The sequence below is a fragment of the Copadichromis virginalis genome, linkage group LG6 (assembly GCF_057382275.1).
Source record: "Copadichromis virginalis isolate Kocher_CV1m ecotype Utaka linkage group LG6, C_Virginalis_male_GT1.1, whole genome shotgun sequence".
Lineage (NCBI taxonomy): Eukaryota > Metazoa > Chordata > Actinopteri > Cichliformes > Cichlidae > Copadichromis > Copadichromis virginalis.
In genome coordinates this window covers 17,546,029-17,571,663 of record NC_140623.1, presented here as the reverse complement: position 1 = coordinate 17,571,663, position 25,635 = coordinate 17,546,029, and the positions used below count along the sequence as shown (strand labels likewise).

Below are 25,635 nucleotides of genomic sequence, written 5' to 3'. Positions count from 1 at the left end.
CAGAAGCAAAGGTGCTCTCTTTTTTTAGTTTTATCCCCCTCTTTTGATTCGCTCTTTGGGAAGAGGAGCTGAGTAAGTGTGCGCCATCACAGTTCAAAGAGTAAACGACAGTGCGATCATTTTGCACACACTGTTGTGGCACGCACTTTCATTCCAGGCTCATCCCAAGCCCAGCAGGACACCTCTTGTCAGAGTTATAGCTAGCATGATACGGAAAGGCCATTACAAAAACTAGGATGGTTAGCATTACCAATATTAATCAATGTCTATGAGTTCAATATTTGTCCCCGAAGTACATCATCCTTTACCAGAACTGATCAGTAATTATTCTGCTCTCAAGGAAAGGAAAGTGTTAACTTTTAATGAGGACTGTGACGCAGGCTATATAAGAACTTCTATTTTTATTATTTAAAATATTAGTAAAATCAAGAGACTGAAGGCACAACAAAGCGTCGCAGCAGTCGTTTTGTTCTGTTTAGGTGCTTTTATTTCTCTTCTTTTTATTAGGAAATCAGTTCCTTTGGTAACTAGGCAGCAAGAAAAACTGTAACTGTTTAAATGTAATGATGAAAAACTCAGACTGGAGGAAAAAATAACATGTTGTTGGCTATTTAGTGAAACTAAATCCTAACTGACTCAAGTCAAATAGTCCTTTTTCTTGAACTAAATGTTTCAAAGGGGAAAAATTAGGAAGTATAGAAATTCTCATCTGGCATTACGCTGATGTCACTGAACTGAGTTTAGAGAGCTGCTTCGCCGTTAGTGAGGTAATGTAAATGTTTTCTCTGGTGTGTGAAAAATACATCTTATTAATCAGCAGAATCCATCTGCTCTCATTACATTTACATGTTACATCTTTGACTATGTTGATCCTAGAAGCCAGTAAAACCAAGTCTACTTTAAGTCATCAGTGATGACAAAAAGCAATCCTTAAACATTACGAAGTAAAAATTTATAAAAACCTTTTGCTCATAAGAGGCTGAAGTGAATTGTGCGAAGGTTAAAGTTGTAGGAAGACACGGTTTATGGTTTCAGTGGCATTGGCTACGACGGGAGAACCCCAGCATGCTTTATGCGATCTACTACTGAACGCCGCTCCGGCCGGGAGCTCCTCACAAATCTTCAGTCCAACACCAATGATCACACAGGGGCCTCTAAAAGGGAAAAGAGCTATACGCAAGAAAATAAATACAATTTCCAAGCAGGTCCTTTAAAACCCTGCACGCCCTAGCTAATGAAAACCACTGATTATTTGATTTATCTAGATTTTTTTTAAAAAGGGGAGGAAAAAAATCAGTCTCAAACGGCTGACAAGTGGACAGTGGCAGCTGTTCGGCATATATTTATAGTAGAGTAGATAGAAATAATGCATGAAAATGTTTAGCCATGAAACCAAAAACTGGAGAAAATGAATATTGATGTTGTATATTCAGAGCTGTGAATTGAAAGCGAGCGTGTGTGTGCTGAATGCAAGCTAGACCGACGCTGGGGACAGAGATCTGTGCAGGACCAGATTTCTCAGTGGTGACAAAGCCTGTGCTCTATGTTTGCATGTGATAGCCCCCGCACGCAAATGGCCACTTCATCATCCCGCCTGCAATTTCATTCATCTATGGAAATAATTATCAAGGTTGTGCAAGCGCCTCTGAATCGGGATGGGCTCGTCTCTCATCTCATGGAAGGTGGGGATCTGTCCAGTTCACACAATACACATTAATCCATCAGGAGGGGGAACCATTGCCTGGAGTAATTAGTTACAGCATGGAGTGGACTGCGTTTGCCACTCATATTCATCCAGGGCAGAGGCGACAGTGGAAGCCCTAATGATAGGCTGCTAGAAGAGGTGGACGTACGATGAAAGATACCTCGTCATCAATCCCCAATACGAGCGCCGCTATAACAAGAATGGAGATGTACAGCACTATGCAATCCCCCCCCCAACACAAGCTGAGTGTGTTTCCACAAAGATAATAAATTATTCAGGGCTCATCCATCCTCCTCTGGTATCCTTGGCAGAATTTACTGAAGCACCATTCTTCAAAATAACAACAATTAAAATAACAAAAGGGCCCACGTTGTGCTGTGGCTCGCGCCAACCACTTGTGTAATTAGTAATTAGTTCGGTCATAAAAAGGTGTCTGGAAGGCCCGCTCGTTAAGCCGGAAGTGAGCACCAGCAGCTGATCAAAGTGGGGGAGAATCAGAGGCCGTCTGCGTGCATGATTTCAAGTATGAGCAGTACTTTCATGCTGTATACACCAGTGCTTTCAAGCCGTACATGGGGCTGTGTGTTTGTGCGTTATGGAGGAAACGTTGAGCCATGCTAAGCTTTTCTAATGTGGACCACATTGGCTACTGCACAAGAATTTTATGCGAGGCTGTAAATTCTATTTAGCTTCTTTTCTTTCTTTTTTCCTTTTTTTAAAAACATCTTTGGATGGAAGTTTACCAACACACAGAACAAATGGAGTGCAAGTTTCTCCTTTTGTGTAGCCCCGATTTTTCTCTCTAATCTGTAAACAGAACAGCTACCCCTCCAATTTAATCAACTCAACACAAACCATCAACGCCACTGCGAGGAAATATTTTACTAGTTGGGCTCTTTAAGATTTCAGTTGTGCTACTAAATTCTCCATTTACATCAAAACAAAGGACGAGTCCAAGTAGATCTGGCACGGTTAGGTGACATAATAAATAAATGCTTTAATTGTGAGACGTATTCAGTCAGTATGAAGAGGTTGCATCAGGATTAATGAAATGCTTATTTGTGGGGGGGGAGTTTAGAAAAGTGGAGGGCTAAGTGAATTATATTACCTCTTCTACTATTAACTGTTCCCATGTATACACACACAAGTGGCGTCTACCCAAATAAAAATCAAGAATCAAAGTTATTTAAGGATCTCGATATGATGGCTGTTGAGTGAAATTACAATATTTAAACATGTTTTGAAAGAATTTGTCCATAAAAGGTCTATAACACTTATTCCCAGCTCAAATATTGTGATTTCAACCAAATACAAAGTGTTTTTTTCCCTTTTTATACATAACTTAACCCTTTAAGTCTGGATATCTTTTGTTTACTTTGTTTTATTGACTATTACACATGCATGCTTCACTAACCCATAATCCCCTTAGTGAGTAGGCAGAGTTTAATTAGGCAACATACAGTAACACACACACACACATATATATTTATATTTTTATACTGTTTATTTATTAGAAATTCTCTTCTTAAAAATTTTGCCCATGGAAAAAAAGTTTAATAAGATGTGCTGACACTTTCTGAATAGGACTGCATATGACTTTATGGTCCTTTTGATTTTATTGTACCAAAATCAAAATAAAGATTTAGATTTTGAATAATGCCCTCTCTATTAATAATCATAAACTACTGATATTTCTGGGTTTCTAAGTACCTATTTACTATTAATAAATGTGGCATTTAAACATGTTAATAGATTCTGTCTGCGAGTCCTTAAAGTCTGATAGTACAGTTAGCTCTGTGCCAGCATTCAGGATTTAAAGACAAGGAGAAATGAGGACTATTTTGGGGCTTTTTTGGGCTGCTATTTTCAGTTTTTGTTGTTGTTTTTTATTTTATTTTAAAATATGAAAATACAAAAAAAATAAATAATAATCATCCAACTGCCTTCCTGACGCTATTATGTTTTGCTTGATTTTAGCATTTTCTACATTTTAGGGGTGAACATGAATAAAGAGGCAGGAGAAATCTAGGTTCGCACAGGTTTCTATTAAAAACGGTATGTAAATGATAAAATGACCTTTACCACAGCGTGCGTGACACGCAGAGTGAATCTACTTTCATATATCACCACAAGCGACTGCACTTTGCCACAAACAGTCATTCATAACCTTTCTGCTAAATTCATTTGGATACAGTCAATGAGACCTGCATATGCACCGGAGATTTTCCTCCCTTGCTTATTTTATATTAATGCCAGTTCCTATTGGCAGCCCTCAAATTGCTCAAACATTGCTGCTATCCCCAAGATCATTTTGCTTTGATTTGCATAAACCATGTGTTTAGAAGAAACGGGAGAGAGCGAAGAAGATTGAGGATTTGTCATGTTGAGGACTGGTTGCTGGAGGACTGGCTCTTTGTCAAACGGTGGCAGCGATCGCCTCGACGGGCTCTCCAGACTCAAATTAAAATGAAACGGGGCCAAATACCTTCCCGCTGAAATTGTTTGGCATGATTAAGTCTTGCCGGAGTGATTTTCTACATGTGCATCAATGTCTATCCTTCCCGCTACAATGAGGTGTACAGGACACCATCTACATATGTGGATGTTAATTTACCTCTGCTAATGTTGTTTACCAGATTCACCAGAGGTGATACCAGGGTCACAGACACGACGACATTTCCATCTCATCCCCTTAAATGACAGTGCACATGTAATCTTGCCTATCCTTACTATTAATCACAGTATAAAGTCATTTAATTTGTCTTTTTTTAATATAAGCTTAACCCAACATTACACGAGGGCCGTAATGAGAAAATTATTAAAACGTATCTAATTAAAGAATATTAATATGTTTAGAGAGGGAAAAAAAGAGGTAAAAGCCTTCAATGTGGGTGAATTCCTTACCTAACATCTATGAAAAGTCCCTGTATGTTCACTTGCTTTGCTTTTATCACCCTAGGGTTCACTCCCTAGTACACCAGAGCGCTCAAGCTCTCATTACTGGCACAACGTAAGCCGCTACCACTCCTTCCAATTAACTCCAATTCATCCAAGAGCTTTCAAAAAGTGATCTGATAAAAGAGAGCATGATATTGCATCTCTGCAACATCACCAGCTTGTGAGGATCAAAGCACTCCCATGGGTGGATGGCAAAAGGCTGCAGACTCCCCACAATGCAGTGCAGCCAAATGAAATAATGCAAATCAAGCCCTAATTACCATCAGCTTACTGTGAGGCTTCCAATTAGCAGCAATTACACTCAGAGTAAATTCACCAACAAAGGCTAGATGATTACACACTAATTATATCAGATTTCATGGGACGTAAAAGGAAAAGTGCTGGATTAGTAAAGCGGTAAATATTGACCAAAGACAGGATCGTTTACCGTGCTGTGAAAACATTTAAAGGAAACCCGTCCAGCTTCTGCTCCCAGCTTCAGCTCCTTTTTTTTTGCTGATAAGTATCATCTAAATATCAAATACATACTAAATAGCATCCGCAGACTTCCACTGTGACAGCAATGAAGTGGTACCATCTGTATTTTTGATGAAGAGTCACATTTTTCCTGCCATTTTGACAACATGCATTTAAGGCCATTTATCATCAGTACTGCTAAGTAATGAGGGCATCCACTGGACCGGAGTTGCATAATTCTGCCATTACTGTCCCATTGTAATAATCTTCTGACCTCTAGCTTTCAGAGCTGATCTTGAATGCTGTGACAAATCTGAACACGTACCCACATTTCTAACACCCGCTCCCCCAAAGAAAAACATAGGGGAGAAGCTCAAGGTCAGCTGAGATAGGAAGTCTGAGGAAAAGGGCTTTCCCCCCCCCAAAGGAGTCTGAAGGTCCCCATTCATAACACAAACTTGGGGTCATGTTTAACCTCGCACCTTGAACGACAAAACTAACTCAGGAGCCTGACATTAAAATAAAAAGCAGAGGACATTTGTGAAATATCAGTTTTAAAACTTTTCCTTTTAAAGCAACAAAACAAGGCAGGTGATTTCAAATTCTACGGGACAAAAAAGGAAAATTCTAAAATAATACATCAGTTTATTACGTTTAAATTACACCAAATTACAAACAATCTTTTGGGAAACTTAGTAGCAAATGTTCTCCTCTCTTTTCCACTCTATGTAGACAGTAGGTCTATTATGCTTTTTCCTTCAGTGCCCCAAAGAACCACTACAACACTCGACAACCTCATGTAGTGCTGTCGCCTATTCACGAGCACCTCCTCCCCTCTCTCCATCATATGGCTGCGTGCATTACACCACTGATAATCCAGAGTGTGTGCATGTGTGTGTCAAGTGCAGCAGTAACTATAATGACCCTGTTAGTTATCTCGATTTGGAGAAGGGAAGAAAATGCAATTAACATCAGCACGTGCACACATAAATTTACCCTTTACAAATACATATTTTATCATTTTTATCATATTGCAAAATAACAATTTATGGAAGAATTACAGTTTTAAATTAGATTATACAGGTTTATCAAAGTGGACTGAAGTGTTTGAGCCTGAATATGCTTCAGTAATAAGAAGTCCCTGAAGATACAGTTAGAGTCTTGTTTTTATTTTTTAACCACTGTTTTAAAAATTCAGCCCATTAATATTAGTATCAGCATTAATAACTAGAATTAACTCTAAACGTCGCCGAGCTTACCCGTCAAACTTATCCGGATTGAACTTGAACTCAGACACAGGGGCTGTGAAGTAAATCTACAAGTAAAGGCAATCCTTCGTCTTCACAATACTACCCTTTCTATAGGAGGGAACCTTGTTGTTTTATGTGTCGTTTTCTTCTCCTATAGCTGCACGACAAAGTGCTGGATTCTAAAGATAAAGGCAATTTTTTTTGGATGGGGGGGGGGGGGGGGAATGTTGAAAGTAGCAAAATAAATGACCTGCTGGTCCCATGGTGTAATTACAGTGGCTGGAAGCATACCAATCTATCAAGAGGAAGAAGGGGGGCTGACACGCTGCAAAGGGGTTAGTCAAAGGAGATAGCCTTTGACTAACTACTGGCCCCGGAACAATCGATACTCTGCAGATATTGCATCCAGGGAGAAAGGAGGGGAAAAGCCCTAAAAACTTCCCAAATGGCTTTTCATTCAGATATTGATCAGCACCCTTTTATCGTGACCTTGCTCCACCAAGGCCATATACTTTCTTAAGGTATATGAAACTCATAAATCTGATAGTTGCTACTGAATCCTGCCTGGCTGTGAGCAGCGAGGCAGGAAGCTAGGGGTGGTGTAATTGTTCTTTCTGGTATCGTGACCTTCTGTCATACTTCCAACTGGCAGTCCCGAACATTTCTAAGATACCGGGAAGTTAGAGAAAAGCAAGGACTTGAAGATAAAGTGATAAAGTGATGAAATTAGAGCGTGACATTGTGTCTGATGTCTGTGTATTTTATTGCAGAAATAGCTACTAAAGTTAGCATGCTAATTACCTTGCCTCGAGCAGTCTGATCTTATGATGCAACCAGAGTGGGTGACTGTAGCAGGCAGAGAAGCAGCAATGCTGCGCTGATAAACTGTATATAAAAGATGGGTCTGAAAAGTGAAATAAATATGGAAGTGCCTTAAACGTGAATACTTTTTCATGGCTAGCAAGGGGAGAGTTCAAAAGCTAGATTCAAGCAGTAAATATTACTTAGCTTTAAAGCATCACTGGAAAAAAAGTGATGTTCATTGTTTAAATAAATACCTGATCCCCATTTGAGTTGAACCACAGATAAAGCATGCTTTACTGTGTGACTGAAAAGCTGATATCCTATATGGATCCTGGATGTGGCGAGCAAGATCTTCCCCCAAATTCTTCACATTAGTTTCAAAATAAAAGGAAGAAAACTGTGAAAAGGCTCCGATTCAGGCTTTGCAAACCAACACGTGACACCACAATGGCTACTTCCATCTTTTACATACAGCCTGTAGCAGAAATGCCTCTGGTGATGCGTCCCACTGCTGGAAATGCCTTGAAGTTTGAACTTGCAGCCTGCCTTTTATTATGTAGCCAACTGGATAGAAACAGTGTTAATATTTTTTTTCTAAGTTAGCCATTTGTGATAGGACATGAAGGACATGAAGGACATGTTTATTGCTTTTTTTTTTTAGCATTCATGGGCTGCACTGCGATTGTATTACCCACACACAACTTCAAGTGAGGTGCAAAGTCAATTGGTGTGTACAGGTGTACCTCTTATTCTCTCTCACCTGCACATTAAATGACATGCTAAGGAAAGCTGTGTCATAGGTGCATATACAGTATGCGGCCAGCTCAGACATGATGTGTAACCGCTACACTACATTTTTAAAAAAATAAATAAAACAATAATAATAAAAATAATTTAAATGATAATGATTAAAAATACCCATTTCGACCTAACCAATATCCTATTGTTGTCATTTTAAGTGATCTAAGTGTAGTTTTTTGAGCCTCGGTCTATACCGCCTCACTTAACCATGGTAACATATGGACATCATCAGCTGTTAATATGTTTCACCATGACATGTTGTTACTATTCCTTACAGGCCCAGCCACTGTAGTGTATATACAGTAGAGGTAAATGTTATCATTAAGGCTATATTCTAATTCATATCTATGAGCCAGACTGCATGGTAGGGCCTTCGTGGCACGTTATTTTATGTAACTGATGGAACGCATGTCTGTCAAACTTGAACAGCTTCCCCAGAGATTTAAGGAACATCCTTTTTGTCCAAGTGCCAGACGCACGTCGCAGTCAGTGATTAATGAATTGGAGGTTTTTATGTTAAACCCGTTTAAGGACTTGGGTGCTGGAGACCGTCTGTGCGCTACAGAGCGTCTCGTTTACAGAGATGAACATAGCTGAAGGCAGCCTTGTATTGCTTCGCGTAGTATGTTTATGCTATATGTTTATGGCTGTATGAAGGCAGATGGATGATCACAACTCGAGCCCCAACTAATTGGTTTTGAAGGAGTCAGGACCTGGACTAAAGGAAACAACTGTCTCTGCCTCAGACGACATGGAAGCTACGCACCGCTACAGCTGCCAAAGCTCAGTACATTGGGTCATGTTTGTGTTTAGACTCCCGAGTATTTATAAGCAAACCAAAAGGCCAATAGCAGTTAAAAATTAGTAGCTAATTCTACACAAGGAAACGGTTTTTCCCTATATAAATCAACGCAGTCGTATTTTAGGGCTTATCCCATTTTAAATGAAATGTTAAAGCCAACCTGTTTTGGCTTTGGATTTAATAATAAATTTGGATTGCAAAACGTAATCCAACTGGAAATAGTTTTTAAAAATCACTCAATAAAGAATGATCTGTTTATTCTTTATCCAAACACAAAGCAAATCGGGGTGTCTGATAGATACACAGCTATGTACTCGCTCAACATTTAACATTCAGATTTGCAAAATCGATCATCTAAATGGCTCTGTGAAAGGATGGAAGGATGGTGTAGAGAAATGCCACCATCTTGTCTTTGTCTCCATCTAAACTTTTGATCCTCCTGTAACAGATCTCTCTCTCTCTCTCCAGTGCTTTGTTTCATCCTTCTCCTCATCTCGCTCTCTCTCCCCGTCTTCCTGCCCCTCTCGTGTCACGCATTTCCGAGAGTCAGTGTATTCTAAACTGTTATGCTCTTGTTTCCTATGGTTATAATCTCCAATGACATGCCAGAGTCCCATTTCCTTTTTCAGCCCTGCATCCACAGTACCAGTGCAGCCTTAATGTACAGTGTGTCCATAAAGCGAGCACGCAACGCAGTGCAGACACTGTGCAGACCTCAGCTTTAACACATGCATTACATTCAGTATTATGTATCATAATTGTGATTTAAGTCTGGAATGAAAGCGTACGAGTGGAGATTAATCTGGCTGTCGCAGCTTCTCATGCGGTCGTTTACTGAAATAAACAAATAAATAAAATGTGAACGTGAACGTTCTCACCGTAGTAACAGTAACTATGTGTCATAAGAATTTATTGTAATTCAGAGATTTGTATTCGGCATCTTATTTCAGTGCTTCTCAAGTAGACACTGCCAAAACAAACAAACAAACAAAAAACACTGGTTATTCTGATTTCTCAGTTTTCCATTCTGACAACGTGACAAAAAGCATTCATCACATGTGGTGATTTTTGATTGGGCTACAGGAAATTTTGACCATCATCTGTGCTCAGAAAGTTAGTTAATTCAATCTAAAACTAGTTCGATCTCATTAAATTTAAAAAACAAGCAGCAGAGGTTTGTGGTCGTGAATGAAGGAGGACGACTAAATACTGTGCCTGTGCTCAAACAGCATTAACATAAGACACAATACTACTGCCCATACCGTAACAGCTGAAGCAAAGCAAAACTGGAATAAATCCAATCATTTAACAACTGAAGTGGCATGCCAGTGTCTCCACGGCATTTTGTGCGTCTCATGTCATGATGTATCACTGCCTAAAAAGGAGGGAAAAAAGCTTTTCTGGGAATGTTAAGCTCCGGCCTCTTTCCCCTCAACAGTGCACTGGTGAAATGACGTAGCACAAGATAAAATAGTAATGCTAATATCAATAGTTTGTCCATTACAGGTCAGCTAACTGTCCACTGGAACAGTTACAAAGCTGTTGGTTTTCGATCTCACAAGGCCGATCAATACGGGGGCATACTGTTTCAATTTTGCCGGCATTGATTTTCTCTATAACACTCCAACCCTAAAGCATTCATCTTTCTGAAGGAAGGAAGATTTGATTTACTGAAGAAAAATTGGAGTGCACATCACAAAGATTTTTTGCCGGGCGGGAGTGTGACATGCCAAAAGATGGATGTCCCTTGGCTGGGAAGCCTCTAGCCTAAGGGCGTCCATTAGAGCAGCGGTGCTGCAGAAAATGAGCTGCTTATATGAGGAAGGAGGAGCAGAGGGAGAGGAGTCGGTGCTCAAGGTGTGTGTGTGTGTGTGTGTGTGTGTGTGTGTGTGTGTCTGGAGGGGCTCGCTGTAGGTGAGGATTTTTGAAGTAAAGTGGAAATAAAAGGATACCATTGCAAGCTTGCACGTGCAACTTGAATAATGTTTGCATTTGTCTCAGAGAGACTGGTGACATCAATAAACAACTGCTCTGGTTAAAAAAAAAAAGTATGCACACTTCTTCTACATCACACAATCTTTTTCCAGCTGCAGCCACCTTCCTTTTACTTTCCCTGCTTCCAGCATCCAGAGTGAATTTCCATGGTACATTAGTCAGCCTATTAGAATGCAATAAAGAGAAGGTATGAGAGGGGAAAAAGAGGAGAGTAGTGTCTGTCCCCAGAGACCGCGAGTTGGCGTTCTCCATCATCTGCCCTCATCTCCCCTCTGTCTGTCGACTTTGTCTAGGTGTCATATACATGAAAGATGATTCCTGACCCAAATAAACACCACAGCAGGCTTGATGCTCGGTGGACCCAAGCTCCAAAAAGGAGGGGAAAAGTGGAGTGAGCAAAAAAAAGAAAAAAAAGAAGGATATCTGACAGTTGTTTCATTTGTGATCATCTTGCTAGCTATTCATTTACTTTTTCCTCTCTTAAAAAGACAGCAGGCTGACATGTTGTACACCTGAGTCTCAAGGTGCTGGGACACAAATGCATGGATGAACAGGTAGTCAACCTATCTGTCTGACCGTGGATCTGTCTGTGTCTTGAAACTAGATGACAGACAAGGGCATAAAAAAAAAGATAGACACCCTTTGTCTGGTGAAAGGATTCCTCCTCGGACACTCAGTGATACAACTGAAGTGGGTGTGAAACTAGAAAGAGCAAAAGGACAAAGAGTGAGGGAAAAGGGGACAAGGAACTACATGTGGTGAAAGACTGACAGAAAGACAGAACTGCAGACAGAGAAGAAGCAGAGGGGAATGGAAAAAGGAAAATCACCTAACACCTCTTTTCTCCAGAGGCCAGGGCGGCTGTAAGCTGGATATTAAGACACAAATTGCATTCAGGCAGGTCACACTGTGTCACAAGATATTAGATGCCTGCCGTGAGGAAACAACAATTCCCATCAGCTTGTGAGAAAATAATATTTTCATTTTCAGACCCTTTATTGAATGGAAACTTTGGGGAATACGGTTTTATGGCATGTGAGCAGGCAGCCTACAGTTTTTAACACCCATGCAACAAAAAGGACGCAATCATAGCTGCGTATTGTCTTTGTGTTCCTGGATTTCATTTTCACAGCTGGAAAAGAGGTTGCGGGTTTCACTGGGTGAATCCATCCTCCCCCCTTCCTTATTTACCATCAGGAATGATGCTGCACCACATGCTTTGTGTGTATATATGAAATTAAAAATAAAGAAGAAGAAAATCTTTTATTAGGAAGCCTGCAGGTATACAGGTGTGCAGAAGGGGTTTTTTGTTTGTTTTTCCCCACATTCATCGTTTCCTTTTTTCTTTTTTTCAGAGATTTGCAGCACCAGATGTTTCTCCTATGCCCACATACCATCGGCTCTGGTGCAAAGCTGCACCACCTGACCTTCACAGTAATTGACCAAAAATATTGATGTAATGGCACAAGACTGATTGTGATTTATTAAAAGAGCGCTGCACTCCAAGGCTCAGTGCCAATGGCTCCCTGCGCCCATCGGCAGCCATTAGGAAAACCATCAATAGTACAGCGGCATAAAGCAGCGGTAATGGGGGACTTTTCTAGCCAGAGCTCGTAGAACACAATATCCATATTAAATGGCGCAGCCTTGTGTGAGTACACATAGAGACAAACAGAGAGAAAGAGAGAGAGAGCGCGATGGAAGGAGGGGAGAGAGGGAGATTGGATCAAGGCAGGAAAAATATGACAAATAATACACCATAACCTGATGCCGATATGAAACAGAAACAAATAGAAAAGGAAAACAAAGGCAGCGAGAGATAGACTCCTGATCCAACGGCAAACTAACCCTCGCCAGACGAGTCCCTGGAGACTTAGTGCAGCCTAACAAGCGTGAGCCAGCAGCCGTCTCTGGAGCTCGCCATTACACACTACCTGCACAAACAGCCATCATTAGGGAATAGCTGCATTGGACTGTGCTGCCTATTTGGCGAAACAAACACAGAGGATAAGGTTCCCTCTGTTCTTAATGGGAACTGAGCTGTTCAAATGGCTTTCATCTCTCCCCCCGAATCAATGCATCATTCAACCCGCGGCTGACATTTTCACCTTTGCAAATCTAATTTAATCAAAGTCATGAGTACTGGTGGCTGAGATTAAAGATAATGAGATTAAAACCATAATGGCGATTTGAATAATTTTCAAGCCCGACAACTGGATGCAATTGAAGGCATTTCTATGAAATTAAAGTAATAATGTTGCTTCTTGATTCTTACGATTATACGGGCTTATCAAAAAGAAAACATAATGATGAGACAAAAAACATGTTCACGCACACACACACACTAAATAAAATAATGGATTAATAATGGACTAGCTAAAGCATACTGTGTGAATATAAGCGTGAGGGAGGGGGGAAATAAATAAAAACATTTTTATAATACGTCTAATCTGATCTTATTTGAAAGCGGAGCACAGCTCTGTTTGACACTTTACACAACCACAGTTTTTGTTTTACCTTATGGAAGAGCCGCCCCAGGCTCCATGTTTGTCAGTCAGGATGTTGACTATCTTCTGGATGAGCTGCGTGGCTGTCACATGGTCGCGGTACTTGGCCGCACGGATTAAGTGGTCGCACAGTTTCTCCTCATCACGTTTGTCTGCTGCGTACTGAGCACAGCTAGACTGGAAAAGAGAGGGAAAACAAACACACATACATTAATAACGATGCCCTAGCATAATCTATAAAGTGCACATCGCCAAAAAACCCCAAAACAAAACAAAAATCACACATGCATGTGCCACACATTACACCGTGCTCTTGTGTGTAAATAACACAAACAAAAACCACACAGATATGAGCACAATGGTGTTTTCACATACAGAAACTCTACTCTGACTAGAACCAAATGAAAAGCACAGGGGGTCATTTCTGCCCTCGTGTCATGTTGATTAATAACAGTGGACATGTATTTTCTAATGCCCTCCAGCACACCAAATCACACGATACCTACAATGCACAGGGAGGACATTTTTCTCTGTCTGAATTTGTTATCAGAACGGGCCTTTGAACTCGGCAGCGATGCTGAAACTAAAACACCTTCTGACAATAGGGGCTATAATTTGAAACAGTGTTTGGAGCTTTCGTAACCAATTTTTACAGCGTATTCAGGCTGCAATCGTGACTTACTGTGGCATGCATATTGATGATGAGAAGTCAAAAAACAAAGAAGAAGAAGAAGAACATGGGCTTTGTATTGCATGATTAATCGCGTAGTCTGGGTATGATATAGGACTGTTTATTATCGACCACCTTTAGATTAGCGTTAAACTGACTGACTAGTGCAGCAGTCATACAGTAACTATTAAACTCAAAAGCATGGCTGAACAAATACAACAAGCCCTCTCAAAGTTAAGGGTAAAGCGCTTTATAATGGGCCCTCCTCTTCAATTTCAAGCACAACATTTCATATCTGACAGAAAATCTATAGGTATAAATCACAGAGGGGCTTTTCTGTGGGCTGCTTAATTATCAATCTAAGTCTCTTTATGTGGAATTAAAGGGGGCCCTGACCTTCCTAGAACGATGACCTAGTCACTATACTTCATACAGAAAAGGGTGCCTTAAATCTGGGAGAATCTGTGAGTCCCCAAATTTTCTACTTAGTTATATGCATTAAGCTCCTTGCAGGTTTCCATCATTTATACAGATAGCAAGTAGCAGGCCTGCAACGAGTCTACTTCTATCTGCTCCTGTGTGAGACATGTAAAGTCTGCAGTACTAATCAGCGGTGCTGGGTTCAAACTCATAACCATAAACAAACACTTCATCACCTGTGTGTTGAGCCTGCCCAAACACCCAAACCCTCCATGCTGTAATGGGCTTTGCTTCTATCCGAAGCCAAAGTCTGTGGGAGAACAGGCCAAGTTCACAGACTCGACCTTAAAATAACAACCAAAATTTTTTTTTTTTTTAAAAAAAAGCTCAGCATGTAAGTAGCGCCATTAAAACCCAAACTTTGGTTTGCTTCTAAGTGGAAAAGACAAGTCACAGTTAATTCCAGGGGTCATACCGTTGATGTGAAGTCAGAGAATATGCCGGGGTATTATGAAGGACTTATTATGTTATGCTATTATGAAGGTTGGAGCGAATAAGTAAATCTCCCTGCTGGCACCACCTTGCTTTCCCTCGCATACAGGTCGCACTGACAGGATAGAGGACAGAAACTGAAGAGAGGCATTCAGAGGCATTTTAAAAACAGACTGTTCTTTCATTCCTTTCAAGGAATGCCAAAGAAACAAGAAATAAATTAAAACTTTCTGTTTCCACTTTAGTTCATATCATGCCTCTTTGTGAGCCACTAAAGCAGTCAGTGTGATTATTTTTGATAAGAAAACACACTTTAAAAAAAAGAGAGAGGGAGACGAGGACATCCGAGTTAAAAATGCTCAGCTGGGGTTGAAATATGGGAGACTCTTCTCCGTTTGCCTGCTACTCAGACAGCCACCAGGGCACAACTTGCTGCCAGTGAGAGCGTTATGACTTGCGACATTGTAATCATGGGCAGCACCTTCCATTACACGGCCTGGCTGACAGGGTCGGGCCAACGTGGGTGCTGGCTCTGCCGGAGAGAGACAGCTTGGTTGAAGACGAAATGATAATGGCTGGCATTAATCGAGTCAATTACGCTGAGTCGTGTCTCCCGCAATTCATCTACAGTTCAAATAAATAACTAGGGATGTGTGTTGGAGTTTTGGGGAAGGAAATGGCCTAGCCAGACGTGACTGGAGGGTGAAAAAAACAACAATCATCTCTAAAAATCACACAATGGTGGAAAATAAGCAAGACGCACCTGCACAGATGAAGTGTGAGAAAGAAAAAACAAAACAAAATCACATGAATTTTAATCACAGCTGAAGCCGAGTTTATAACGAGAGAAAAACAAACACGCAAGCTTTCTGTGGCTGCTAAATGTTACCGAGGCTGCCAACAGATTGTGTTTGTGCCGTGTTGACTACAAATAATAAGCGGAGGTGGGGGGGTGTTAGAAAACGAGGAGTAGACTTTCACATCTACACAGCAGCGTTGTACTAGTGTCAGCTTTATCTAAATGCTGTAGTTGTTAGATGATGCCTTGGCTCCCCTCCTTCTCTCCCTCTGTGGGTTGAGAGGGTTAACCAGTATAATAGGCCGGAGAATGGAGGCTCATTACAAGATATCAGCCCTATGTTTATCAATTAGAGTGACAGAGAAAGGTCTAGTGGTGTTGCCGTGCCACGGCGAGCCTTCAACACGCCGTCTGACAAAGCCAGGGTCTCGAGGTTCTGACGGAGAACAGGAGGAAGGAACAAAACCAGCAGAGATATTATTAAAGCGCTTGATTTGCAATCTCTTGACATTGGTGGCACGTCAGGGATACAAGTGCGCCAAGGCTGGGCCTATTGCTCTACGAGATTCTCCAATTTCTCACATCCGTCGACAAGCACTCCCAGAGGGTTTCATTTACGAACGGGCAGAGAAACTGTCCAGAGGAAGGCGAGACATCAGGCTTGTCCTTGTCTGGCATCAGAGAATGCAAATATACTACAAATAAATTCCTCCTGGAACACAATGGAGGTCTAGTGAGACAAGGGGATGAAATGAGAAAGGAGGGAGGGAGGGAGGGGGGCGGTTGCTAAACAAAAGTAGATGGCGAATCGGTCCACCACCACCACCAATTGGTTGCAGAGAGATTCTCTTGCACTTGATCTCTTGCCCTCGAGTTTTCAAATTGCAACATAAAATGTCACCAGGGGAATTCAGACAATAGGCAGGGGAAGAAACGAGTGAAAGGACGAGGAGGGGGAGAAAAATGAGGGCTTAAAAGTACAATGGCGAACAAAAGTCACCAAATGACAATGCCTGACAGCCACTTCAATTCTGAAATGATGCTCCTGTCATGCTGTGCTCCCAAGTATTGATTTTTTTGCTTCTTCTCTTGGAGCGCCAGAGGGAGAGAAAAAAAAATAATCTAATCCAGTCGAAACAGATCCCTGCTACTGGCATCAGCCCACTGCTATAGCCACCATCAAGGTTAACGCAGGCACAACACTTATCAAAGTATCTCTCTCCTCCTTTCTCCTCCCCCGGCTCCTCCCCTCACACTGATCTTTAATGGACTGGTCACCATGCTTGGCTGGCAGCCTCTTCATCTTTTCTTACCCAGAAACCACTTGTCTCTGCAAAAACCTCGCCCTCCTTTTGCCACATCAGTCTGCACGGCTGCCATCTCCTTGCGCGATAACTCCGGCACAGCTTCAAGGTCGTGCCACGTGAAAAATCATTCGTGTTAAAATGTCATCTGGAGATGAAAAATAGTCAAATGAAGGCAGGACGCAACCGGATGAAAAATTTGGTTGCACCTCTCCTGAATTTGCTGTTGCCCAGAAGTCAGGAAGGCAAGGTTTTAGTGGCACGGTGCTCAAGCTGCATGTAAAAGCAAATCTCCACCAAAAAAACATAAATAAAAATAAAAATAAAAAAAGAATTAAAGCAGCAAACAGACTCATTGTGAATAAAAACATCTAAAAAGCATACAGCAGTGACAGCGATGTGCTTTTATCCAGCATTACAAGCTCACCTTCAGCCATTAATAGGAACAAAAATATATATATAAATATCAGGAGAACATTCCTCCAGTGACTAAAGGGATGGTGTCGGAGTGAAACAAAGGAAAATGTGGAGTAAAGTCATATTTCGGGGTGAGGTGGTCAGTAATAATGATGGGAGCTGCGGAGGAGGTACCTGGGGACTTCATTATGTTGACAAGACAGCAGGACTGAGACTACTGTTCTCCTCTCTGTAACCCACTTCTCCTTTTCCATTTCTTGGCGTCTTAAGTGAAACAGTCAATGCTGTGCTGCGTGTGTGTGTGTGTGTGTGTGTGTGTGTGTGTGTGTGTGTGTGTGTGTGTGTGTATGTATAGGACCAGAAGAAACACTAAAGTTTGTCAAGGTGTTGCGTGTTTTGACAATAACGTGATTATATGTTAGGAGCCTGCTGTCCAGGCTGGAGAACTAGGTGCAGTTTCTCACTTTTCTTTTTAAAAATGTGCCCCTGTTCTCATGGTGGTGCGATACTATCGCACAAAGACACTTGTTTTGTTTTATTGGGTCCCCCCCCTCATTCTCTTTATAACAGATTTGCCTGTAATGAGACGCTCGGTAAACCAGCCCTGCTGACATACTACATTACAGCAGCGACAACTACATGACAGCAGGCTACAGTTGGTGGCAGCTATCAGTTTGAGTGCTGCGAATGTGGTGGTGAAAACAGCCTTTGGGAGTTACGGTTTCTGACTTTTTCCCCTGCGTGTGTGGTGGAGTATCCCCCACTCCCCACAGTGACGATTTATTAGGTATATGAGAAATAGAAAAATAAGGAAACTGCATTAGCACTCACTCTCGCCGGGCATTACTTGTATCACTCATAAGAAAACAGTAAAGTATTTTGCTCATTTTGTTTTGTTTGTACTTCTTAAATTTACTTCTAGAAATTTGCATTTCAGTAAAAACTAGAGCAAAGTGGCTTTTGTTATTTCTCCTGTTGAAGCCCATTTTAATAGACTTGACATAATTGTGTGTATAATTATTTTATTACTTTTTATTCATGTGGAAACGGAACATAAGTAATTATTTAGTAAAATTATTTTAAATGAGTAATGAAAAATATCAAGGGGGGAAAGTTTTTGATCACAGGTTGGTTTTGCTTCTCAAACAAAATACATACTTATTCATGAAGATGGCACATGTATTCAAATTGTTATGCCATTTAATTAATATATAACCTCACATTATATATAGCTCATTATTATCTCTTAGACATTCAGATCAATCTATTGGCCTTGAAAGGGAGGTCAAAGGTCAAATATGACATACTTTATATCTTTATGTGTTACTTTCTATAAGTTGGCAATAAACACCACTATAGTAAGAATAATAGTTTCTACATTTTAAGGCTTTTTTGTCCATTTTCAACCAAAGAATTATTAAATGAACATTACAGACCTTGGTGAACGTGAGCCAAATTTTAATGGATTGTTAAGTCCGCTGACTCCAGTCTACATCTCTACAAAGTTTTTATCAGAATTCATTCAAAACCTTTCTGTTTACAGACAGAATGTCTCACATGCGAAAACTACCAAAAATATAACCACCTCAGCAGAGGTAGTAATAATCTAGGTTTGGCTTGATTTATTTCTTCTATCTTTTCAGATAACTAGCACCAGACAGGTATTGCAGACAAGTTTGTTCATTAGTTCATCAAGTAACCTCAAATTAAAAGTAAAGAATGACACAAAATCACCAGTTATGACAGCTAAGATTGTCTGAACAGTAAATCTGTTGACAGCTAACGTCAAGAGACATCGTTTAAGATACAGTCTTGAAACTTTGCAGGTGCTTGGTTGGAAAGTCAGGGTCAAGTTTATTCTCCATTGATGGAGAAAACCAGCCATGCTGACATGACTCCCTCAACAAGGTTGTCTCTAAATAAAGAAGTTATAATTCTCATGCACTATAGAGTGGGAGAAAGACTTCTGCTAAAGCATTGCAATAGCCTTGCAAGAAAATTATATTGGCAGTCAATAAAATTTAGAGAAAGCAGAGATATCATTTCACTGTAAAATATTATTCCGGTCACAGATATTAAATCACTGGAGTGTAAAAGAAAACATAATTCATCAGACCAAGTCACATTTTTCCATTGCTATGTGGTCCACTTCTGATGCTAACGTGCCCAATGTGGGGCTTTCTGTGTTGGACAGGGGTCAGCACGAGCACTGACTGGTCTCCTGCTATGCAGCCCCATAAACAAGAACCTGATGCACTGTGATTTCTGACATCTGTCTGTCAGAACCAGCATCAACTTCCTCTTCAATTTGAGACACAGTAGCTCGTATGCTGGATCAAACCACACAGGCATCCTTCGCTCCCCACATGGATCAATCAGCCTTGGCTGCCCATGACCCTGTCAGTGGTTCCTCACCATTTCTTCCTTGGACCACTTTTGACAGATAATGACTGGTGCAGACTGGGAACACCCGACAAGAGCTGGAGTTTTAGCTATCACAGTTCGACCCTTGTGATGGTCAAACCCACAATTTTGTGCATATTGCCTGTTTTTAACATATCAGCACTGAAGACAAATGTTCACTTGCTTCCTAATATATATCTTACCCACCAGATAACCAGTGTCATTTACTTCACATGTTAGTTATATTAATGTTATGCCTGATCGGTGTATACTACATTAAAAAAAATTAACCTCGGTGATTCAGACTATTTTAACAGATGTTATCTGTAAAATGCATCCTTAGCCAGAGTTTCTCTGAGATGCTCAGCACAGTCTGACAGTTTGTGGTAAACGCTCATCCACAGACTACAGGTTTATGATAACAGAACATAATGAGCATCAGTTCAATGTTAATGTCATTAACATGGAGAGAAGGGCCAGATCGTTTTACAAGCTCAGCAGAGGGAAGACAGTGACACCAAGCACTAATTAGGCGCTATCGTCTGGCTTTCACTGGATCTCTCAAACAGTAAAATCAATTACTCCAGAGAGCAGCAGAGGATGAATCAAGAGGCTATATGTGGGGAAAAGGCAAGAAGCAAGAAGGAAGAGTAAGAATAGAAATGACTTGGGTGTTGCTCACTCTTCCCTATCTGAGCCTTCTTATCTGCCCTTCTGCCCCTGAGCCCACCACATTTCATCCCTAATGAACAGCCCCATAAAAAGAGGGAGTTCGATTTCTCGCTCTCCTTCTTTCCATCTCTCGGGCTTCCTCTCCTCCCAGCTCCCGTGGAAGATATCGGAGTCTATCATTTGCTGTGCTGGGCGGCAGCATCCGATCTGCAGATCTCCTTCACATTAAGGATCCTATTAGATAGAGAACCCTAAAAGGTAATTGGATTTCCCCCCTAGTTATCTTCATCTCTGTTTCACCCTAAGCCCGCTGTAATAACTTACTCTCAGGGCCAAAGATAACTCAATTCTGTCCCACAGAGAGCCAGAGAGAGTGTGAGTGAGAAAGAAAGAGAGGGACAGTGAGAGAGAAAAAGCATATGTTACGTCTCTGAGGCAAACGGGTATCTAAATCAAAACGCTCCTCTATCACTGCCTTCTCAACGATATGCAATCTGACAAGGAGTAAACATAAATTTGTGTTTTTATGGATCGAATTAATCTCATTGCTGGTGCCTTGGTTGAGATTTGCTGCTGCTGTTTAAAACAGAATTTCTCAGATGTAGCAGAGGATGGGGAGGGAATTGCTCTCTTTTTTTTCCCCCTTCAGAAAACCTTATTTTGATACCTCAAATGACACGCTGTGGGGGCCCATTTGGAGGTTTATTTCCTCACAAAACAATAACCAATCTGAAGTGTCACCGCAACACAATGCAGAGAAACAACCCTTTAAAAATCTGGGACATAACTGAAAATTATTTCACAACCCCCCCCCCCCCCCCCCCAAAAGGGTGGGGGTGGAGGGCCTTTCATTGGCCTGTTATTTTTATTGTGGCAGTGCAAAATGAAACCATTGGCTCCAGCAGGCTCAAGTAGAGCTTGTATAGAGGCAAAAATCAATACAGCAATATCAGAGCAAGACTTATCAGGGTTCGCTTCTTCTCAGAGGTCACCGTGGAGCAACTGCATTTAAGTGGGGAATTCAATTGTGAAGCATAGTTTGGGACAAGCTTTGCTGGGTATCTGATTAAGGACAGCTGGGAGGTTGCAAGGGAAGGTAAAGTTACAAATGACAACCCCAAAACACAGCTAGCTTTGCAGAGGGACCTACGTTTTCTTTGTTGCACGTAATATGGAAACAAAATCTATGAAAGTGAATGCTGACAAACCAACAATACCCTAAAATGCAGAAAGAATTCAGTCTCCATACACGTAGCTACCCCTCACAGAAGCGTCTTGATAAACTCTGTCATAAAATCCATCATAGACTATTTAGTTTGTGTAGGTAACTACACAAATGACTTTATATTTATTAAGGCTTGAACTCAGTTCAACTGTTTATTCTTGCAATACTCCCTATTTCAGTACACATTTTAAAGGTTTTCAAAGCCCAGAAGCCTCAGCTGGAAGAGATGTAGAAATACAGAAAGAGAAAATAACAAGAAAACACAGCAAAAAAAAAAAAAAGAAAAAAAAAAAAAGAAAGATATTAGATTTGCAGACCCGAGGACAGCGAGTCTGTTCTTTGCTCAACATGCCAGGCTAGCAATCAGGACCTGTATGCTGGAGAAATGTAGAAGGGATAGGACATGGTTACAATAAGAGTACGTGGCCCACGGCCACAGCAGAAGGCTGAGGCAGCGCAGGATCATTTGGGGCCATCGTGTGCAAACTGACTGCCTGGTCTGTCGATCGGCCAGTCTAGCAACCTACTGTAAGATGCTTTTACTTGCCAAATGCCCAAACCTGCATAGACTGGAATAAAAACAAAAACTGCCGGTATTACCCTTGCAGAACTTAATCATACTCTAAGAGTCAGTGCTGATGATGATAAGGTCAAATCATGTCAAACAATACTGTGCAAATGACTGACACTTGGCACTGTATGAGCAGTACGGGTTCAGCCGAATAACATGACAATCACACAGGAAAGCAGTCTAGCCTGTGATTGCCATGTTTTGCTCTCTTCACTGTATAAATGCTCAAGTGCACGTGCTGTGCCTCCGCCCCTGTGATTGACTTTCTGCAGTCTTAAGGGATTCTACTTTACCCAAATGTAAGAAAGACCCTTCCTTGAACCTTAAAAAAAAAAAAAAAAGAAAGCATCACATTTTACTGCCAAGTGGGGGCCAAGGCTTACACACAGTGAGCCCTTCAGGCCAGCACCTCTCAGGTCTGTCTGCAGCTTTTAGTGCTGGCAGGTTCCTGAGAAATGATGGTGGGAGGGATGGAAGAGAGGGGAGGATGCCATATTCCTGTCATTGGCAAAATACACCCCCAGTGGGAGTATAATGGACAGGATCTCAGCAGGACAGGAAATGATTTTGGTGAGATCTAGAAAGAAGAGTCGGGGGAGTGAAGTGGAGTTGGACTCGAAGGGGCAGCGAGAGGTGCCTACGGGTCAGGACAGAGTTGGCCCGGCGGCTACATGTGAATGGCAACGTTTGTCCTGAGAGCTAGAAGGAGGAATAGGAGAAGTTAAGACACAGAGGCAAGTCCACCGTTACACTGAGATGTACAGGGATAAATTAACACTAAGCTGGGGCTAGCCAAACTGTATGTGCAAAGCAGTTAACACGCGCCTGAAACTACATCTGTATGTGTCTCTATGTTCCCAATTAGCCAGGGTTATGTTTGAAAAGTAAACATTTGTCTTCTAGATTTACTGTGACAGATTCTACAACTTTATGGTTTAAAGTAGCCACTGGATCAGCACCTTTCCCACCACTTTTACCGCTTGTTTGTTTTTATTCAACATATACACAGTCAGAGCATACCAATAACAAGTCAAGAATTCTTATCAAAGCAGTCAAAGCTGCTGAAATGGATAAAGTTGCCATGGGTCACACAGGGGGAAAGCCAGACTGATTTTGCAAACATCCTTCATCCTTATTAAAATATAATTAATGATATATTTTTGATTCCAATTCACTGAAAAAGCTGTCCTTGCATCTTTAAGATAAATTGTGGCAAACGATTTTAGTGTCTATGAAAACTTCCTGCGCCAGGCTGGTGAAAATCACAGTTTATATACATTTTCGTATTTTTTTTTTAATACTTTTTTTCTTCCGTAATAAAAATATTTTCAATGGGCATTTTGTGTTCATGCTTGTGTGTTTGCCTAAACTGCGCAGCATCTTACCTCAAATTCTGCATGTTTATGAATGTCTTCGGCCCTCTGTCGGCTGAGGATGAATTCAGCTTCGTTAGCCACACGAACCAGGTGGTCCTTCATGGTGTGACTCAGAAGCCTGAGGGCAGATGGGAGAGTGGCCATCAGTACACTGCAATACTGTGTAAGATTTATTCCTTCATTAACATAACAGCTTATAAGTCATTTAGCCTCAGACGCTTCGAAATTTCACAAAATCGAGAGCATCACTGTATTTAAAGCTTGTTTAAACCTACAGATAAACCCGCCATGTAATATCCATGAAATATTGAAAAGGAACCGTGCGAAATAAGCAGAAAATCTAATTTGAAAACCAACCCAAAGCACATTTGTCTTCTACCTGGGGTGCAGGTGTTAATTGATCTGTTAATGATATGCATCTGACAAGAGGGAGGATCTCTGCTTGTGTTGCTACATATGTAGTCTACCTCCTTCTTCTTATCAGTGTTGATGAAACATGCATGTTATGTGTGTGCGCGGGTCACAGAAACCTCTCCGCAGCCCCACAGGTCAGGACTGTGCAAAGTGGAACAATAACAGACCGGTGGACAGAGAGGAGAGGTGGGGGCAGGCTGGGACTGGCAGCGGGATGGCTGTAACCTAAGCCTCCAGTTTCAGCACAGTGCAGCAGGGGAGCGGAGGCACTGGGGCCTCTGCAACCTCCGAGTCCTTATTCCGGCCCCACTATCAATAACCTAACCACTGGCCCTTCTTTATACCGCACCAAGTTAATGATTGCACATGTGGTCAAATCCTGTTAAAATAGGGTTGTAAAATTCAATCATATTAAGCACGTGCCACTTTAGAAGAACTTTTAAAATCTTGTTGGAAAGAAAATTCGGGAAAAAAGCAGTTTGGATGGACTGGTCATACCTGCATACCAGAAAATCCAGCAGAGCTGCACCAAATTATTTTCTTTACTGACAGAAAATGGTGTAAATCTTATAGGCAACTAGAATTAGGGGCTAACAAGTCAGGTTTTTACAGAAAAAAGATACATTTACTTACATTAACTGTTGTAAGTAGTGAAAACCAAACAATATACATCTCCATCTCATATAGTAACTGTACTTTTCAGGGTGTGAGCTGTATTATATATTAACCATGTCCAACTTCTGGGTGTTTTACATGAAAGGAGATACAAACTACACTGTAAGTAATTGACAGCTGAATAATAGAAAATCCATCATGTACATTGACATAATGAATATTAATTAATTATGCAAAAAAATTAGGATGTTAAAAGGAAAGATTAATCCACATCATAATATAGCCCGATCCCTGAAAAGTACAGCATACTCACAACGTAGGATGGTTTTCCACTTCTGAATCTATTTTCCCAAAGAAAAGTGTCACATGCTTAAAACTTGGATGGATGGATACATAGATAACGTATTAAGAATATCAAGTATATTAAGCTTAAAATTATTATATGTCACAAACGCCAAAGTTGTTAATAGCTGAAGTACTTTTTGGGTTGACTGCGATTTGAGTGTATTTCTTATTTGTTTATCCTCCTATGAGTCTGTAATAAATAAAGATTGATTGAAAAATTATATTATATATTACATGTATCATAACAGCAAAGTCTGGAAAGTAATTTTCTAACACTTTCTTAGACAAACACGTCAAATGATAACATTGCTATCTCATTTGTGTTACTTGGGATTACCCTCTGCCAATTCTAAAAGCTGAGGATCAATAATAGAAAGTGTTGCTCTACCAACCTGAAACTGAGTGTGAATACTACAAAGGAGCCAGAGTAAGAAGGGTGACCTCTTATTAGCAAAATGAAGCTTCATATGTGGGAATAATTGAAAAACAGAGATGGTAGCCGACAGATAAAGGCTCAGGCAGAAAGGCCCGAGTGGCAAATTAAGAGCGATTTCCCAAGTGTTGCAGAGGAACCAGCACTCAGAGCTCCTATCACCTTCTACCTAAACCCTCTTTCTCTCCCCAAGTCCCACTG

General features: G+C 41.0%; 1 protein-coding gene across 4 annotated transcripts in view; it reads right to left on the bottom strand.

Moving 5' to 3' along the window:
- The window catches only part of lrba (LPS-responsive vesicle trafficking, beach and anchor containing), a 177,328-nt gene that overhangs the window by 73,782 nt on the left and 77,911 nt on the right, over nucleotides 1-25,635 (bottom strand). For all 4 annotated transcript variants that reach the window (XM_085458994.1, XM_085458995.1, XM_085458996.1 and 1 more), the window contains exons 35-36: nucleotides 23,637-23,745; nucleotides 13,289-13,455 (exon numbers count right to left, since the gene is read on the bottom strand). In XM_085458994.1, coding sequence (XP_085315120.1) covers nucleotides 13,289-13,455; nucleotides 23,637-23,745 — 276 coding nt within the window. The remainder of the gene's footprint in view (nucleotides 1-13,288; nucleotides 13,456-23,636; nucleotides 23,746-25,635) is intronic.